Genomic DNA, 20,723 nt, shown 5'->3' with positions numbered 1-20,723 from the left:
AAGTCAAACTTCCTAAATTTTGACAACTGAATACGGATATATCTCGCTATGCCATATACGTTGGTTCATGAGATCAAGACTCTAGCTTTGGACCCCCGCAAAAAAAAGGATTCTAGCTTTGGAGGGCGGAGAGGTTAAGTTTACTCATTTTAGATGTGAGCAATTTATGGCCACTTCTTAGCAAACTTGGTAGTTTTGAGGAGCGCACCATGGTGTGGCTCACGGCACATCCAGCCGGTGATGTGCCTGTTTAGTATGCAAGACCTTGACATTCCTTTAAAGAAGATCATGAGCTTCTCTCAAACACATGATTAGGGACGGGCATGATGTTTGTTTCCAAGATTGTCTAACAATATTTGGTTAAAATTCATGACTACAATGTTCCATAGAGCTGGAACTGGTTAGCTGAGACTTTGGCTTCTCTTTGTTTTCTTTCATTGCTTTTGTCCCCCCCCCCCCCCCTTTCTAACATACTTATACGTGATTAACAGAAAATTACCTTAAACACCGAAATGTTTGATTTTTTGACAAATCAATAGAGCTCATATTTTGAAACAAGAGAGAGTAGTATAGTCTTTTAACGACGTGACTAGGTCTCAATCGACTAAGACTTAACCAAGTAGTCGTAGTCAAAGTGATATAAACATGTAGCAAAGGAAAAAAGTAAATAAAGAGAAATACAAATTTGCATGATTCTCACGATAAGGTCTAAGAGATATAACATCGGTTAAGGCATAAACTAGTCTTAGTCAATTGGGATTTAGCAAGATTGTTCTTTTAAAAAGGAGAGAATGGGCACACCCTCTGCATAGAATAATGTAGCAACTAGCCCCGAGCATGCTTAGTCTCCCTAATGGCCCGGGTTGGGCCTCAACTTTATGCCCGAAGTTCACCTCACAAGCCTGGAATGTCTAAAAACTTAGCATCTTGTTTGAAAATCGGTAAAATCTGTATTTATTTGGTATCTTAAAATGATTCAGTTAAACAAAACTCACTATTTAACTGTTTTTGGGCTAAGCTAGATCTGGTTCGGTATTTTCATGCCGGGCTTTGGTAAGCTCAATCCAAAACCCAACCTAGGTATGCAACCTTAGTAAAATTGCATATATTATGTGTTCAAGAACTACATGCATGTTTGATCATATGATGTAGACCACATGATTTTTATAATATTCTTTGTTAGGGCATGGCTTCATGGTTTCCAAATAGATTCATGGGGCTAATGGACTCAATTTTGCCCTATACTTCAAATAAAAAACAACATAATATAATAATTATATACTACTAGGGAAGGGGAGAGGAGGTAATGTGGTGTGCAAAATCATTCAAAAATTATAGGTAATATGTAACTGAAGCCCCGATAGTTTCTGGTCTACGCATATCATGATGCAAGACATACTAAGATGGACGTCCATAATACCCCCCCCCCCCCCCCCCCCCAAAAAAAAAACCTTTCTGTCTATTTTTAACAACAGACTATGGTACGCTTTAGCTGAACACACATTTAACAACCACAAACTGAGCGTAAGTTTCACTTTCATGAATAAACTAACTATCATGTAGACTGGATCCACTTATTCAACCCGGTGGCTGGAATAGTGAATTTTGACTTATCAAAATAACACCTATTTTAATGGAAAGTGTCTTTTTCAGCTCTAGCTCAGATGACCTTAGGTGAACAGTAAGACTCTGAAAAAAATAAAAAAATTCTCATTTTTAACTTTGGCAACTGTTTCAATATTTGCAAAGTTTCATTGTGGAATGACATTGATGGAAGTCATGACAAAAACTAAAAAATTAATCACCAAAATGCTTTTGAAAACAACTTATTTGGAGCATCGATTTTAGTTTTTCTGCCATGATTGCCACGAATGTAATTCTATGAGGAAACTTTGCAAGCATCGAAAACATCTATCAAAGTTTGCCACAATAAAATCCAACATTGTATGCTTTTGTCTTCAAAAGTTTTAGATTTTACTATTCATCCAAGCTCATATGAGCTCGAGCTTAGTTAAACTGCATCTATGTTCTACTATGATGTGATATATTAATTATTGGGTGTCTTATTTGTTTTTGCGGGGAAAGGCGCAATTAACAAATTCACAAATCAGAAATCAAGTGCAATATTTTCCCCAGAAATCAGAAGAGTGCAATATGCAATTAATCAAGTGCCTAGCCCAAGATTGAAACAATTAGAAAGAAACACCGATGAGCCACTGCCAAACTAGGCGGATGTTGGTCCTGTTTGGATCCATGGGTTAGAGTTAGAGTTGGTTAGATTGGATCAAACTAATCCCAAAACATCCAAATAGGAGAGTTAGAGTTGGTTAGATCCATCTAACCCACCCAAAAGAACTAACCTATCCAAGAGGTGTTTATTTGGGGTAGAGTTAGATGGGGCCCGGAAAAAGTTATTTTTCCTTAGTCCACCACATCAAATCCTGGTTATAAGAGTCAAATGATTGAAAAAAATGCATTTATTGACAATCTAACCCTGCCACCCAAACACCTTTTTGATTAAAGTTAATTCAGGATTAGTTTACATTTAGAAGGTTAGTTTAGAGTTAGAATTTAACTCTAACCTCGTTAGAGTATCCAAACTGTTTTGTTAGTTGTTGCTGTCTCAGCCTCTTTCATGCAACTGTCAGAAGTACGGTACGTCGACATGCAGCATGCAATTTCAGAAGATTCAGAGTCCGGTGAGTAAAAAGATACCCCCAAACAGTGGAAGGAAAAGAAGAGAAAGCGAAGAGGTAAAGATGCCACTCACTTCCAATAATAGAGGCATAGAGAGCAGATCTCCGCCCTTCCTCCTGCCTGCTGCCCTATCATTATCAGCATGGACATAGCAGAAGCAACAAACAGCATTTCCACTACACTTGCCCCTCCTAACAGCTACAGTAGTGGATCAAATACTTTCTCAGTTCAGCTATATTTTAAGCTATTTATATTTTACTAGTAGTAACTTCCTTTTGCTGGCCTCTGCATTGCCTAGATATTACTGGGGGCTGCAGAAATTTAGGGGCCTTTATGGAATCATCAGGATGTATGTAAGCTAGGGACGAACGACAACCTTTAAATTTGCTAGAAGTCTTTGAATATTCCTTAGAGCTAGTACTAGTCAGAAAAGAAACAATAAAATATCCAAAGGAGGCAAACCATCGAGATCATCAGATTGTTTCATCTCATCATCACCGTGTCTTGTCCATGCCGAGAATAAATTAAAGGGGAGGAAATAGCAACAGCAGCAACTAATGCAACAGTGAAGCTGTCCAGGTCCAAGGGAACGTACTCTTAAGTCTTAACTACTACTAGTACGTAGTACTGTAAGCCAGAGTTGAACATGCATGAATGAATAATATAAAAGTAGTAACAGCTAATGACAAATCCGATGACATAAACCCCTACATAAAATGACATACAACTGAGCACCGGATCAAATGAAGCGTGTTAACAGAAATCTCACACCTCATGCGCCGGCCGGTTCATCAGTCTCTTCGCATCACGTCGCTTCCTTCCTCCTCCTCGCCCTGGAGCTGGAGCCGCTGTGCAGCCGGCGCGAGGAACCCCATAAACCCGCCGCCGCCGCCGCCGCCAACCAGATGGCTGAATCCGATCTGCCCAGACATTGCCGACGGCTGGTGGATTCCGGCTAGAGGGTCTAGCCAAGCGCGGGCAGACGCGGCCCAGCCGGCACTGGACTGAAGGGTTTCCCCGTTGGACGAGAAGAGGTGGCCTTGCTCCAGCCCTTGCCGCGCGGGGATGCCTGCAAACATGTAGCTGTCGCCGTTGCCGCCGGCGCCACGGCCCTCTCCCACGTTGTTGTCTGAGGCATGCCATGTCGACGATGGCATTCTCTGGCCGTGGTCTGGCCAACCTGGAACGCCTGCACCCGAGATGATACCGTGATGGTTGGGAGATACATGGGTAAAGATGTTATGCTGGTTGGACTGGAGTGTAAGGCACAGCTCCTGCGGCTGGCTGCTGGTTGTGCGAGACAGGAGGTCCGGCGGGGAGCCCCGGTACTCGTCGTGGCCACTGGCGGTGGCCGTGGACGAGGAAGGAAACAAGGACTTGACGTTGTCGGAGACTTGGTCTGCGCCAAGTGGATGTTGAAGGAAGGAGTTGGTCATGGCAGTACCTCCGGGGTTGCCGAACCCGTAGGACGACGTTGAGGTCACGTGCTCAGACATCTGCTCGGCGGCCACTGGCTCCGGCTCCGCGGTGGGCGGCGCCTCCTCGGGCCGGTCGGGGAGCTCCTCGATGGCGGCCTTGGCGTTGCGGATGAGCCAGTCGACGGCCTTGCTGGGGCGGTCGTAGCCGAGGCGGTCCTGCACGTCGTAGAAGCGGATGGCGGTGTGCGCGGCGAGGCGGACGCGGCGGTCGCGCAGCCCACGCGCGGTGCACACCTTGCTGTGCCTGTCCTTGCGGCCGGCCGCGGACCGCACGATGCGCCCGCTGCCGAATGCCGTCGCCAGGGCGTCCGCCACCGGCGTGGACTCGCCGCTGCTGCCGCCATCGGCGCCTTCCCCAGCTGCCTGCTGCTGCCTCCGGTGCTGGTGGAGGTAGCCTCCGAAGCCTTGCTGGTGGTAGATCTGGAGCTGCGCCTGCGCCTGCGCTCTCTCCTTCTCCTGGAGCAGGTAGTGCAGGGTGCTGGTGGTGGCGGCGGCGGTAGGGTTGCTCCAAGGGTCTAAGCCCTTGGACAACCGGTTCTTGTCCTCCTCCAGCTTGAGCTACCTCAATCTTACACTCCCCCGCCCACACCCCACCAACAACAAACCAACCGGCCGGGAACTGGAAGAAAGGGGCAGCCGGCCAGGCCTGATAGTTAATCGCAGGACGAAATACTAGCTAGTACTATTCCTGCATGGGATTGGCATATCTCTTGTGCTGCGCCTAGCTCTCAGCTTGACACCGGCCGAGGGAGGGAAAACCCAAAGATTTTAATGGCCACGGCGGAACCACACAAGCAAGCTTAGTAGCTGCTCGCTCGCTAGCTAGTCGGCCGGCCTGCTGCCTCCCTTTTGCGAAAGTGACAAGCAAAAGAGGGCAGTGAGTGCAGCGTAGATCTTATCTTGGCAATCTAGCTCTTTGTGTGCTAGCTAAGCTCACACTCGGATCGATCCGATGGGAGAGAGAGAGGGGCGAAAGAAGATCTAGAGAGGGAGTGAGTGACGCTCCATCCAAAAGGGGGATCATTATTATGCTTCTACTACTAGTAGTAGTATTTCTTACCCACATACTCCTCTCTATATGTAAACCCTGAGAGAGAAGGACATGTGGTGCTGCTTGAGTTTAGGAGAGCATCTCTCCTCCATGCATGCTCCCAGTTTTATTATGACAGCGGGTAAAGTGTTGAGAGGGAGAGAGAGAGAGAGTCTATGGAAGTATAGATTGGTAGGATGATGCAGGGCGAGAGCGAGAGGGCAGAGGCGCAGGGCATGCAGGCCAAGTCAGGGCGGAGGACAGAAACTCTGGCGGGGATCACGTCCCTCTCCCTGCTTCAGTTTTGCCGATTTTAATTCAATTCAATTGCACGGGACATTAAATCGCGCCCTCGCTCTTTGCTTTGGCGACTAAAGACTGCATGCTCCAGTCCAGTGGGTATGGCCCACGCACATACAGCATCATATACGCTGCCGGCTGATTGTGTACTGTTGTGTCATGTCTATTCTATTGCAAAGTTGCGCACGACTGTGACTGTGTCATGCTCATGCATGCACCCAGATCTTCTTGTTTCTTCGTTAAGCACCACGGCCGTATATATGCGTACTGTAGCATGCATGTACTGTACGCGGGTAATAGTACGGTAACTACTTACATCTGATCCCGGCCAGAGAAACGAACGTTTTCCTGGTGAAAAACACGAGCACAAATTTTGACCTGTCCAATCGATTAATAACCGGCATGTGTGTGCCGTGCTCTAGGTGTGTAGATAAGAGGCTTGTACCAAGCCTAGGTGTGTAGAGGCGTGGTGTGATGTGGTGAGGCGGCCGACCGCGCCATCACAGAGGTACAGTTCCTCCACCATTAACTACGCACTGCGCGCGCGACGAGTAGGTTGCAACACGCGCGCCGGGATGCAGCTAGCTACTCTACACGCTAGATCCATCAACTCTTGCTCGCATGTATTCAATGCAGACGCGCCAATTATTTGGGCCGGCTAGACAATTGGCTTCACTGGTCCGTCCTCTCGTGCTGTGTCACGTCCTGCCTCCTCTACTCGGCTTAGGTTTGCTAAACTAGGCTAATCTCTCCTTGCCCGAAAGAAATATGTCCCATGAAGTTTCTGAATACAGGTCTTCCCCCTTCTTCATCTTGTCTGTCAGCGATGGGCGCCAGGGCAAAGCCTTCCGCTAAGGACTGGCACGTTGCCGGACATCAATGCGAGTAGCTAACAAAGCTAGGTCCACGAACCACACAGCCCCGTCGATTTTTGTTTGCATGCTGAATAGTACTAGTATAAATGACAAATAGTACTAGTACTTCATACTTATTACTCCCTTCGTTTCTAAATGTTAGAGATTTCAATATAAATTACGAAGCAAAATAAATAAATAAATATTTTAAAATATATCTATATACATTAATACGTAGTCCGTAGTCCGTAGTGAAATCTTCAAAGCGATTTATACTTAGAAACGGAAGGTATAGATGGGACTATGGACTCCACACGGCTCCATTACTGGTTTCAATCAATAGTTAATTACTCCCTTCGTTCTAAAATTCTTGTCTTAGATTTATCTAGAGATAAATGTATGTAAATACTAAAATATGACTACATAAATTCATATTTAGATAAATTTAAGACAAGAATTTTAGGACAGAGGGAATACATTGCAGTTAGATTGTTGATGCAGTTGTGGCCATGCTAAAGTAAAACAATTTTAAACTAAAAAATGTCACCTACATAAAATAAATCAAGTTGAGGAGCATAGCTCCCAACATCATTCACAATGAAATTGATAATTGTTTTGAATTATAGATGGACACTACGCTCACATACACAATATTTTTTGGTTAATCTCTAAGACCATTATGACATGGAGGAAAGTTTACTACCATACCACTAGAGTTGAGACATGTTTACAAATGATTCTCTTCTACATGCTATTGAAACTTGAGAAGAGGAGTGATGCATGTGTGTTTCTCCTCCGCCTTGTGCCCCACACGCGCATCGTGTTTCGTGATCGAGCCGAGTTTAGACCTATGTCATGGATGTGCTACAGGGGCGGATCCAGTGTAGGGTCATGTAGGGTCGGTCGCCCCGGGTAAATTTTCTAAACATATGGTACCCCTCTTGCTTTTTGCAACGTCAATGGGAGGGAGAGTAGCTCTCGTATAGATCGGCATGTATGTTGGATTGGAGATGTATTTACGAGCAGGAAGACGAGAAGATAACGATTAGCTTGTAAGTTGAAAAGATGGGCCATTGACTAAGGCCCACTTGCAGGTGACTTCGTGAGCCCCTAAGTTTCTGTAAAGTTCTTGTATTACCAATTCTGTCGATAGGAAACCATATTAGGCAATATGTATTCCTAGATCACGCCGCCTTCAGGTGCTGCCTCGCGTCCAAGATGCGGCGCCCTAGGCTGTCGGTCGGTAGCCTTGCCGCGAGCCTGCCCGGCTCCTTCCCCAACTGACAGTGCTCGAAGGGGAAGGAGAAGAACCCACGTGTTCCTATGGTCATCCATGGGAGAGGCAGGATCGGCAGCCTCCCTGTTTATATCTCTAACCGATCAGCCAACAGAGAGAGCAACAACAAGTTTATTCATTCTCGTTCTTGGCATCACCAACCTTCTTCTCTCATACTTCTATATATTTTTAAATTCTTTTTTACTTTAGCCAAATTTTTGAACGTTAATTACCAAATTTGATGTCATGCGAACCTAAGAAGATGAAGATGAAGCAGACCTTATATGATTTTTTGTCACGTTATATATTTTTTCCCTTAAGAATGAAACTACTTTGAATTGTTCATTGCGGTGGTCATCTTGCTTGGATTCATATGACTCGGTCAAATAATTTTGACTGTCTTCTTTTATTGCATCATGGCTTCAAAAAACCCGCCCCTGGTAACTTCAAATTATGGATCCGCCACTGATGTGCTATATTTCTGTCACTCAGGAACGGTTAGTTAACCTGTGATTTATTATGGGTCATTAATGGAAGTGTCATGGATTATTTGCCGACTAGGTCGTGGGCCTAAGCAGGCCCGCGACTCCCTACTCAACGGCCTATATATCTTGTCCACAAGTTTAGGAGCTTGAATTTCAAGCCTCATAATTTAAGGAAACATGCTTTACATTTGAGGGTTGGCCATCATGTTTGGTTAGACCAATCCGATGATCCTATGTTTGTCCTTGCAAACATTGTGACGACCTAATAAAAGCTTCACGAGATTGTCTAAAAAGGCATTGGTAACTCCGGTCAACACTCTGATTCCCTCCTCACGCAGAACCGTAGTCGTCCTCTACTGTTCCACTCAATGTAGCTACTTTCGGTGATCCCATCCCATCAATCGCATGCCCGATCATTTGGTAGAGCGGGCCTTCAGAACCCTGCCCTTTGTGATCATGCATCGGGAGAAGGGCGATAATGTTTTTGAGGAGCGCCTCGGCACAAGTGCTCCCTTTTCGTGGTGGTCTTCACCCTCTACTTCAACTACTTCCCCGACACTAAAGGTTCACTCGAATATCCATTTGTGTTGGTATAAAGGTCAATATGGATATCCACGGTTCCGCTATTGATCACTAATTGGAAATAGTTCCAGTCATGTTTATCTTTCACCAAACCTACAGGTTCTACGCTTAAGGGTTATTTATATGCTAAGTATTAGGGTAGGAACCTAAGAAATAGTCACCATAAAAGTTTCAAAGAAACTAAATATGTTTCTGATAGAAAACTGAAAGTGGTTCGGAGAAACCAAAAATTGTTTCGGTGTAAATCATCAAGCCAAAAAGTTTTGGAACATGTCCAACATTTTTTGGAGAGTGTCAGAAATGCTATAGGACCTTGCAAAAAATCCGGAGGGAATGCACGCAAAAAAATACATTGTCCCCACCCGGGGGTCAAGATCCCTAATTTATGGGGGCTAATTTTTTTGGGCCCCGCACTTTTTTGTGGGGCAACCCAGAAACGGTGAAAAACTTGTCGAGGGCATCCCTAACATTTCGTGTAGAAATGTTGGGACCCCCCTTGGGGCATCCCTCTCCATGTGGTGCCATAGACAAAGAGAGGCTTGGGGGCAAGCTCCCCCTTTTGTGGGGTAATGTTGGTGAGGGGTCGGTGGTTATTTGGCATCCATCTCCTTGACTCCTTCATCCCTTCTTCCATTATAAATACGGGAAGAGGTGCTCTTCAAACACAACTCAATTTCAGCCTTTGAGCTCTCACCATTGTCATGCAATGATCTGCCTTTCTCTCTCATGCCCCTCGCTAAATAGTTTCATTCTGCCGCAAGGCTGACTAGTATCCGGTAGAGACTAGCTCTAGACAATGAAGTGCCGCTGGATAGGTGACACCATATGTGTGCAACCCGGAAGAGGGGTCGTTCATTTGATCTTCTATTTCAGGGATTGTTCGAGGGAGAAAATTCACGCGGTTGGGAGGTTGTAAATCCTAGCTGCGGGAATCTACCCGAATGACCGTCACCAACTCTTCTCTCGTTGCGCTACGACTTGGTAATGATCAGATGAGACCTTGTGTGCATCTTCATAGTGGTCCTAGACTAATGCATAGGACCTTTTTTTTGCTTTGTTTTCTATTGCGTTTCCCTATAGTGGTATCTGAATCATGTTGTGTGTAGATGCATGTTACAATCTACAATACATGAGATCCATGAGTATTGCACAATATAATTTTATAGTAGACGACATATATTTCTAAATAATATTTGTGCGAGTAGTAGATGAAATATATTACTTAATTTCTTGTTCCTTCCCTTTCGTATCTTGTCGGCATGGTGGAATTTTGCTACAAAGTTCTTGCTATGCACGATCATTCGATGATGCTCCTGAGTATAGTCATTGATAGATCAATGTCATTCTTTAATTCTTTGGATTCAACCGTAGTTAATAAAAATGATTTTCTGCAAACTAAAGGGCATGCAGATGGGGCTCAAGATTTTTTGTTGAACAATGGTAGCTACAGTTTGTTTCAAAACCTTATAATCCACGTAAAATAAAATCTTGTATGAACCGTTTAGAAGTCATTAATTTGGTTTTGCATGATATGCATGTGATGTGATATAGCCTTTGTTATATTAATAAGATAATGTATGATATGGCTATATGACGAATTAACATGACATGCTTGTAGCGATTTGGCATGATGGCTAGAGCCATATGATTGTTACTTTAATGACATGTGTGTCAACCTTGTTATAATGCATTATTTTATCTAAAAGGCTTGAAACCAACCGAATGATTTTTGTGACGTAAACCATGCGCTCCGCTCGCCACGCATCCTGGTGGGCGTGCTTGCTGGGCAGCATTATCTGCTGGCCATGAGAGCCACTTGTTCCACCAAGTTAGTATTTCCATGCCAGCCTTATCTTCTCATCTTCATCTCCACCGATTCCTTCTCATCATCAACCTCTTGCACTCCTACTACATGTTGCTACCCCTAACTTTTCTCTCACTCTTCGCTGCAAGGATGCTTTCAGGAGGAAGGTGTCCTGCTGGAGATGAGGCACCAACACTGCAACTCATTGGCCGTCAACCTCATGGTGTTATAGTCTAGGTGAGGATGACGCTGTTGCCTTGGCCTAGTGGAGTTCCATTGCAGCAAGGCGATGCTATCACGGATCTGCTCCTAGTGAAAGAGAGAGGTGACGAGTTGCTCCCATTGGTGGTTGTGGAGCTGCATTGCAGCATGTGATTCTACGATGGTGATGTTGCCACTCCGGCGATGGAGTTGCGTTACAGCAGCAGGAGGGGAGACGAGTTGTTGCCACGTCGACGGCAGAGCTGCATTGCAGCAGGAGAGGCGTCGAGCTGCTGCCACGCTGCTATCCCACAAACAACAGCGCCAGAAATTGACACGTTGACACAGGCTGGGCTTGAGTTGGTTTTTCCCTTGAAGAGGAAAGGGTGATGCAGCACAGGAGCAGTAAGTATTTCCCTCAGTTTGAGAACCAAGGTATCGATCCAGAAGGAGGGTCTCGTCAAGTCCAGAGTACCTGCACAAACACAAACAAGCTTGCACCCAACGCTTCAAAGGGGTTGTCAATCCCTTCAAGATTGTTTGCAAAGTGAGATCTGAAGGCAGAAAGTGCAACGAAGTAAAAAGTGTAAGGCTGAAAATATGGTGTGGTGTAGACCCTGGGGGCCATAGTGTTCACTAGAGGCTTCTCTCAAAATAGCAAGTATCACGGTGGGTGAACAAATTACTGTCGAGCAATTGATAGAACCGCGCAAAGTCATGATGATATGTAAGGCAATGATCATACATATAGGCATCATGTTCGAGACAATTAGACCGATACTTTCTGCATCCACTACTATTACTGCACACATCGACCGCTATCCAGAATGCATCTAGTGTATTGAGTTCATGACGAACAGAGTAACGCCTTAAGCAAGATGACATGATGTAGAGGGATAATCTCAAACCAATGATGAAAACCCCATCTTTTTACCCTTGATGGCAACAACACGATACATGCCCCGCTACCCCTTCTGTCACTGGGTTAGGTCACCACACGGTATGAACCCAAAACCAAGCACTTCTCCCATTGCAAGAATAATAGATCTAGTTGGCCAAACAAAACCCACAACTCGAAGAGAATTACAAAGATATGAAATCATGCATAAGAGAGATCAGAAGAAACTCAAATAAGATTCTTAGATAATCTGATCATAAATCCACAATTCATCAGATCTCGACAAACACACCGCAAAAGAAGATTACATCGGATAGATCTCCATGAAGATCATGGAGAACTTTGTATTGAAGATCCAAGAGAGAGAAGAATCCATCTAGTTACTAGCAATGGACCCGTAGGTCTATGGTGAACTACTCACGCATCATCGGAGAGGTCATGGTGTTGATGGAGAGGCCCTCCGTGTCCGAATCCCCCCTCCGGCAGGGCACCAGTACGTGCCCCAGATGGGATCTTGCGGAGACAGAAGCTTGCGGCGGCGAAAAAGTGATTACGATGATCTCCTGATTTTTTCTGAATTTATGGGAATATATAGGCGAAAGTCCTAGGGCAAAGGGCGTCCAGGGGGCCCACAAGCCTGGATGGCGCGCCCCCTGGCCGCGGGGTGGGGGCTTGTGGGGCCCCAGGAGCTCCTCTGCCTTGGCTCCCAAGTTCCCCGATCTTCTTCCGTTCCAAAAAAAAATCTTTTTGGGGATTTTCTTCCGTTTGGACTCCGTTTCAAAATCTCCTCTGAAAGGGGTCAAAAACATGGAAAAAATAGGAACTGCCACTTGGCACTGAGTTAATAAGTTAGTCCCAAAAAATATATAAAAGGCATGCAAAACATCCAAAGTTTGACAAGATAATAGCATGAAACCATCAAAAATCATAGATACGTTGGAGACGTACCACACGCTGATGGCGGAGCTGTGTTGCGGTAGGAGAGACGGCGGCGGTGCCGGTTGCAGCACGCGATGCTATGATGATGCTGCTGCCACTCCGATGACTAAGCTGCATTGCAGCGGGAGGGATGGCGAGCTGCTGCCACTCCGACGACGGAGCTGCGTTGCAACGGGAGAGAATGCGGTGGAACTGCATTGCAGCGGGATAGACGATGAGCTGCTTCCCTGGATGGCAGTGGAGTTGCATTGCAACGAGAGATTGGGAGCTGCTGCCATGGCTCCGTTCGAGCTGTGAGTTGATGCTGCCATGGGCATCCCTCGAGCTACCATGGATGTCGTAATGCTAGGTGCTACGGGGAGTTGCACTCATGCGTGTGGGAGGCGTGCTGGTCGGCTGAACAAACCAGACGCCAATAGATGGTATATGATCCAATGGCTCTTAGGGCGGCTTAAAATTGGTTGAGATCATCCGACTGATCTATAACAACCACCCTGTTTTTTAGCTATAGAGGTAGCAATATTGTTTAATTCATTGACATGGTGGTCATAAGTAATGTAGAGGTGGACACCCACACAAAATCCCTACACGAAGACAGAGGAGAAAAGGCTAAAAACATGCATTGGGAAAAGTTTTGCCAACTTGCCATGACAACATCTTTGGCTGAAATTTCACGAAGACAATGAGTTCTTCTCCACCCGTATGGGCTATACCCTATCATGCGGTTATGAATTTTCTGAGATGTTTATCCCATATATTAGCACCCTTATGATTACATAGTATTCATTTTTATTAGGGTGTTCTCTCACTTAAAATACCAAGTAGTTAGTGTTCTCACAAGTGTAGCATGGTCTACAAAATATCTCTTTTTGGGGTGTGATACGTCCAAATGTATCTACTTTTCGAAACATCGACCGTGCTCTTGTTTTGGAGTATAATTTGCAAGATTTGAATGAAACTACCTCGTACTGACGTTTGTTTTCAGCACAACTACCTTTGTGTTATTTTTTGTGTAGAAATAAAAATTCTTCGAATTGGAAGAATTTTACGAAGATTTTTTTTTGGAATATATAAAAATTACTGGCACAAAGAACTATCGATGGGGGGAGCCATATGCTCATGGGGCGCGTTGTGGGGACCTCGACTCATAAAGTCGAAGTGATCGATTGTGCGTGCAAAGTGATCCCAAGATCAATCTCACTGAAGGCAACAAACTGAATATCAAGAGTTTACATCCATTATATAATGTCTTACGTAAATAGGACCGGTATGGTCAAGTTTTACATAGATAGAGCCACGTAGGCTAAACATCAGATAAGGCACTCGCAGCAAAAATCTTCAACGATAACATGGACCCATGTCATCTTCCTTGACCCTACAGACATGTGACAGGGAAGCGTCCTAGTTCGAATGTTCGTCCTCAACGAGCTCTTCTCAAAACTCTTGTTCTTCCATGCCTGGCCAAGTTAATAGCAAGGGACAAGCCAATGAGTACTTTGAATATACTCGCAAGCAACCCAAGGAATGCAATTGTGAAATATATTCATGGAAGACTCGGTACAAAGGAAATACTTCACTATGATTAGCATTTGTAGAAAGCTATTCTTTAGTGCAATGATGTGTCCTATCATTTTGAAAACCAAGTGTCCTTAAATTACATACATCAATATAAACAGAGTTTTCTCAACTCTAGTTTCATCATCTCGACATTTTTTTATAGACCAAAAGTTCTCCTCCCATCCCTAAAGTTTGTAAAAACAATGGACTTTTCCCAAGAGAATTTATCAAACTGTCCTTGGCCGTTGGAACAAGTATTCGAATAGTTTAATACTCTGTAGAGGTTGTACAGTTTACCCAAAAGACTCAGGGAACTTCATTGTCACCTACAACTTGTTGTACATTAAGTACCCGAGGTAAGCACCTCCTACTTTGTACATGAAGGAATTGATGTAGTAGCATAGCAACAAGTATTTCTGTGAGTGAGAAGCAAGGTTTATCGAACCAATAGGGAAGCACACAATCAACCGTCAACACCTACTGCACAAATCAAAGCAAATACTTGCACCCAACGCGAGCAAGAGGGTTGTCAATCCCCTTGTACTTGATAATTGCACGGATCAAATCTATTAGTGATAGATACATAAAATACAAAATAAGTAGGCGATAAACAAATTGCATCTAATAAATGTAGCTTAGGTAAATACGTGGATTAGACCCCGGGACCATAGTTTTCACTAGAGGCATCTCTCCCAAGAACATAGCATGTAGTTGGTAGACCAATCACTGTTGGATAATTGATAGAAAAGCGCATAGTTATGATGTTATTCATGGCAATGATTATGCATATAGGCATCACTTCCGTCAAAAGTAGATCGAAATGATTTTGCATCTATTACTATTACTCCACTTCGAGAGTGCTTCTATGCTTGCCTCTCGAGGTATTAAGTTCATAACAACCAGAGTAACACATTAAGTAAGATGACATGATGTAGAAAAAGTATGACATGCAATATGTTCAGACCCGTCATTTTATCCTTAATGGCAACAATACAAATATGTGCCTCGCTACACCTTCTGTCACTAGGTGATGATACTGCAAGATTGAACCCACTACTATGCACTTCTCCCTCTGAAGATCTAATCATCTAATTGGCCAAAGAAGAATCATATATTTGAAAGCATACATAGCTATAATAGTTGTTCATAATAAAGTACATAGAATACTCAATTACTTTCAATTAATAAGCTGATCATAAACCCATAATTCATTGGATCCCAACAAACAAACCGCAAAAGAAGATTACGTCGAATATATCTCCAAGAAGATCGAGGAGAACATGGTATTAAGGATCAAAGAGATAGAGAGAACCATATAGCTACTAGATATGGGCCCGTAGGTTTGCGGTGAACTACTCACACATCAGCATGGAGGCAACTAGGTTGATATAGATGTCCTCCGTGATTGATTTCCCCTTCGACGGAGTTCCAAAAAAGGCCTCGAGATGGAATCATGACGAAACAGAGACTTGCAGCGGGAAAAAAGTGTTTCAAGGCTACCTGTGATGTTTTGGGAATAATTGAGAATATATATAGGTGGAATTAGGTGAGGAGGCATTACAGGGGAGTCACGAGCTCAGGGAGGGGGCGTGTCTGTGGGTTGTGGCTCTCCTGTATTTCTTCTGGTATCCTTCCGAACCCTTTAGGGTCCCTACTGGTCTAGAAAAAACACTATAAAGTTTCGTCAGGTTTGGACTTTGTTTGTTATTGATTTTCTAGAAAATGAAAAAACAAGCAAGAACACGAACTCTCACTTGGCGTTGGGTTAATAGGTTTCTTCCCAATAATTACATAAACTTACCTTCTAAAAAATATAATATTGATATAAAACTAGAATGAAATAAAAAAAATTAGATACGTTGAAGGCGTATCAAGCATCACCAAACTTAATTCATGTTCATCCTTTGGTAGGTAAATGATAAAAACAAAAAAACATTGATGTTGAATGCTACCTAGCATTTTTATCATGTAATCTCTTTGTGATATAAATGTTGATAAATGATGACTGAATAGATATCAAAACGGTAATAAAGATGAATGATAGCAAATTACAATTGCTTTTTTCAAAATAACAACAGTAAAAATGTTATCCCCTAATTTATTTAATGATTTAAGAAATGGCATAAGTATATCTTCCTAATGTCAAGTATAAATTCTGATCACCCCCGTGCTTAACCAAGCATTTGACTCGTACTTTTTCATGAGATTCAACTTTTTCAACTAAACTGAATACCTCAACGTGAGCCATGGACTTTCATGACTTGGGTTGAATAGAATGATGGTAGGGGTAAACAAGGGAAGACAAAAGTTTGGATAGTCTAACACCAACTAGGCAGATCATTAGACTATGGAGATGACTTTCAATCGATATCGATGTGAGGAGGAGAGATTTACATGCAACATTTGATGCACTAGAAATTTAAGTTTATGAATGCTCTCTACTGAAATTAAGTGGGATGTGCATCCAATATCTTGCTCAAAACCTCAGGCATTTGAGAAGCCCATCATCGGAATATGCAATACAAGTTCTACCAGGTAAAATTCCCACTAGTCTATGAAATTGACAAAACATGGAGACTCTATATATGAAGAACACACTACAGGAATTAACTTCTTTGTCGTCTTCCATAGCGGACGGTAAATTTTCGCCGTAGCTAGCGTCGGTAATGACCTTCTTTGTCCTTTGCCGGCATGTAGCGGATGGCAAAGATCTTTACCATCGGTCTACCATGACAAGCACACATCAAAGGAGCTAGACGGAAGCCGACAAGAACACTCCGTTAGGTAGCTAACGGAGCCTTTGCCGTGTGCTAGGGGGGTCTTTGTCGTCTGCCAGGTGGGGGGGGGGTCTTTGCTGTGTGCGAGGCGGGGCTTTGCCATCTACTAGGGGGGGTCTTTGCAGTCTGTCGGGGGGGGGGGGGGCTTTGCCATCTGCCCACGGAGGTCTTTGCCGTGTGCCAAGGGGGCCTTTTCTGTCTACTAGAGTCACCTGGTTATGGCAAAGTGACCATATAGATCTCCGAGGTTGCACAGGTGGGTGCCGTGTGGCACCTTTGCCATCAGCTGGCGGACGGGAGAGGCATTTGCCGTTAGGTGGCAGACGAAAAAAATGCTTGTATTGTCACTTTTTTGTTTCTTTTTAGTTATTTCCCTCCATTTTTAGAATACCTCTATGATATATATAATTTCAAACATCGCATGTAGATTCATGCATCATAGAAGAAGCATAGGCCATGTATCCAACATCATCGTGAAAATATTGAGCAAGACAACAAATATTTTCAGTTAGTTCATCCATATATACACATAGTTTGAAACATCACACTGTTCATTCATACAATCGAAATAAAAAGAAAACAATAGAATCCCATCAATTCCACCTTCCATTAAGTGAACCAAATCTGTAAAATGAGAATAAGAAAGTTAGAAGGAGAATAAGAAGAAGACTATAAGAAGAAGAAGAAGAAGAAGAAGAAGAAGAAGAAAGAGAAGGAAAATAATAATAAGAAAGAAAGAAGAAGCTCATTCTTCTGCTTATATTCTTTCTTTTTCTCCTGTTTCCCGTTCTATTCTTTATTTTTATTTTTATGCCAATTTTGAGCTTATTATGTCATTTTGGAGGAACATAAGCTAAGTATATTACCTTTGTGAGGAAACCAAGATTTTTATGCTATTTTTGACATCAGAAAGCTAATTATGTAATAAATGAACTAAATAAGCTAATTATGTCATTTTTGAGGATAATTAGCTAAGAAGAAGAAGAAGAACAGGAAGAAGAAGAAAAAGAAGAAGAAGAAGAAGAAGAAGAAGAAGAAGGAGGAGGAGGAGGAGACGATGATGAAGAAGAAGAAGGAGAAGAAGAAGAAGGAGGACGGGAGAGAAGAAGAAGAAGAAGAAGAAGAAGAAGAAGAAGAAGAAGAAGAAGAAGAAGAAGAAGAAGAAGAAGAAGAAGAAGAAGAAGAAGAAGAAGAAGAAGAAGAAGAAGAAGAAGAAGAAGAAGAAGAAGAAGAAGAAGAAGAAGAAGAAGAAGAAGAAGAAGAAGAAGAAGAAGAACAAGAAGAAGAAGGAGGAGGAGGAGAAGGAGGAGAAGGAGGAGAATGAGAAGAAGAAGAAGAAGAAGAAGAACAAGAAGAAGAACAACAACAACAACAAGAAGAAGAAGAAGAAGAAGAAGAAGAAGAAGAAGAAAGAACAACAACAACAACAACAACAACAACAACAACAACAACAGCAATAGCAGCAGCAGCAGCAACAGCAACAACAACAACAACAACAACAACAACAAGAGGAAGAATAAGAATAAGAAGAAGAAGAAGAAAAAGAAGAAGAAGAAGAAGAAGAAGAAGAAGAAGACGAAGAAGAAGAAGGGGAAGAAGAAGAAGAAGCAGAAGGAGGAGGAGGAGGAGGAGGAGGAGGAGGAGAAGAAGAAGAAGAAGAAGAAGAAGAAGAAGAAGAAGAAGAAGAAGAAGAAGAAGAAGAAGAAGAAGAAGAAGAGAGGAGGAGGAGGAGGAAGAAGAAGAAGAAGAAGAAGAAGAAGAAGAAGAAGAAGAAGAAGAAGAGGAGGAGGAGAAGGAGAAGATGATTTCAATACTTAGCATTTTAATCATCGATGGCCACACACACACACACAATGTATTGGACAAAAAATTTCTGAGTCCGTATAACTAACCTCGATGGCAAGATCAACTAGCCGTGGACGAGGCCTTATCTCAGGACAGGAGCTCGTCTGGTGTGCCTTGATCTCCAAGATAGTGAGAGGACAACGTATCAGCCCATCTCCAATGACTATCGAGCCATGGGGCCTCCCGCCACCATATATCATCATCAGCTTTGGATCCAAAGGTTCCTGGCTCAAATTAAAGTCCTCCCCTTTCCTCGCCTTCTGCTCCTCCTTGTATCTCATGAGCTTGTTGTGGGAGGAGATGTTGGTGAACTTCTCTGGATCATCGAGGCCAGACTCAGAGCATGCCTTGACCTTTTTGTAGGAGGCAATATGGGCCATGCCATAGAGGTCGTAGATCTCTAGCACCTTTGTGTTATTGCGATGCGCCTAAAAGAGAGAAAAAAAGTATTAGTAAAGGGCTCAAGTTAGCATGAAGAACGAATTGCATGAATCATGAATTAAACCACATACTCAGTTCCGTCCAAACTGAAATAAGTTGGCGCTGCCTTGATGGTGTGGCACACCAACCATTTGGGTACGCCGGTCCTTCGCATTGTCGTGGATGGCTCACCATTGGCATGTGCACCAGTCATCCACCAATGCCTCCCAACAATCCATCTTATCTGCACACCATCTCGGGGGCACCTATAACTTAGTAAAGAGAAATTTGAGCACTATGCGTACGAATCAAATCAAGGAAATTAAGTACAAGGCCTTAAGAATAGGTAATTACCTTCATGTATTGCTCCTTGTTCAGAAACTTTCCGCGGCACTCTGACCTGGTCCTTCTTAATACTACGTGATGCGTAGTAGTCTTGAACAACCTGTGGCCGAGCCTTGTAGCGTACGTTCTGTAATAGCCGCTTGCACTCGCCTCGATAACCTTGGTCGACGCCTCCTCATATCCCTCCTCACACCTCTAGAAGGTCTGGAATCAAACAAGACAACACTGATTAGTAAAATAACTAGCTATATTGTTAATTTTAGATTGTGTAAAAGGAGAAATTACCCAAAAGCTGTTGACCACCATCTCGGCCCTCGTGTGGCACAAGACACCATCGATCATCTCCTGTGGCGGGGCATGGGCAGCCTTGTAGTTCTCCCAGCTAAATCCTAGTGTAGGAACCTCACCCTAACCGGGCAACGTGACAAACCCCAGGAAATTTTGCCGGCAAAGCACGCCAAGGAGAGTGGTCGGCTTGTGGAATCCAAGGGGGTGATCCCAACCCCTGCAGTATGACAAGGTCAACACATTAGATATTTGAAGAAACTTGAAGGCAAAAGGTACAAAAAGAGTAAATGCACTTACTTCTCCCCTTTAGGCCTAATCACCGGCCTCTGCTCGCAGGTCGCCGGCATGGCCGGGAGACGTGTACTACCATGCTGGTACACGGTGACCCCCTCAACCACCTCGCCCTCACTATCAGTACACTCATCCCTGCCACCATCAACATGGCCACCCAACCCCTTGGCCCGATCTGGCCAGGTACCCCATCCGGACGTCTCCTCGTTGGCCGAAGCATGTGGGGCGAGAGTCTCCTGGGACGTAGCCCCTGGTACACGAGTATCACGGGCCGAAGCCTCTGGAACCGGAGTCTCATGGGTCGAAGGCCCATCGACCCGAGGCTCATCGTCCGGAGTCCCCATAACGTCCACCTCAGATGGGTTCACCCTAGTAGTCCTGTGCTCGGGTGAATGAGCTGGGGGTGGCGGTGAGGACAACGTAGTAGTCCGCTAAACTCTCCCACGGCCACGTCCTCCACCCTTATCCTTCTTCCCTACCCGACCTCCTCTCCTGGTGGGCAACGACACCGACAAAGAAGTGTGTTGTTACAAAGTTTGCCACCTCCTCAATAATGAATACCTCGTCCATCGATGCTTCAATTGTATGTTTATTTTTAAATTTGTCTCGAAGCATCTTCTGCATCCTCTTAGTTGCAAAGCACCAACGATTTTGCA

The 20,723-nt window shown here is 44.0% G+C and overlaps 1 protein-coding gene across 1 annotated transcript; it reads right to left on the bottom strand.

The window, feature by feature from the left end:
- Positions 1-3,143: 3,143 nt before the first annotated feature.
- On the bottom strand, positions 3,144-12,793 carry LOC123441914 (transcription factor PCF7-like). Its single transcript, XM_045118086.1, has 2 exons — positions 12,554-12,793; positions 3,144-4,733 (listed from the first exon to the last, which is right to left on the bottom strand). The coding sequence occupies exons 1-2, from the start codon at positions 12,791-12,793 to the stop codon at positions 3,489-3,491; spliced, it is 1,485 nt and encodes a 494-aa protein (XP_044974021.1). The 3' UTR covers positions 3,144-3,488.
- Between the last annotated feature and the right edge of the window lie 7,930 nt (positions 12,794-20,723).

Source organism: Hordeum vulgare, chromosome 3H (genome assembly GCF_904849725.1).
Source record: "Hordeum vulgare subsp. vulgare chromosome 3H, MorexV3_pseudomolecules_assembly, whole genome shotgun sequence".
Lineage (NCBI taxonomy): Eukaryota > Viridiplantae > Streptophyta > Magnoliopsida > Poales > Poaceae > Hordeum > Hordeum vulgare.
Note: the sequence above shows the minus strand (reverse complement) of the source record. Positions and strands in the feature narration are given on the sequence as shown.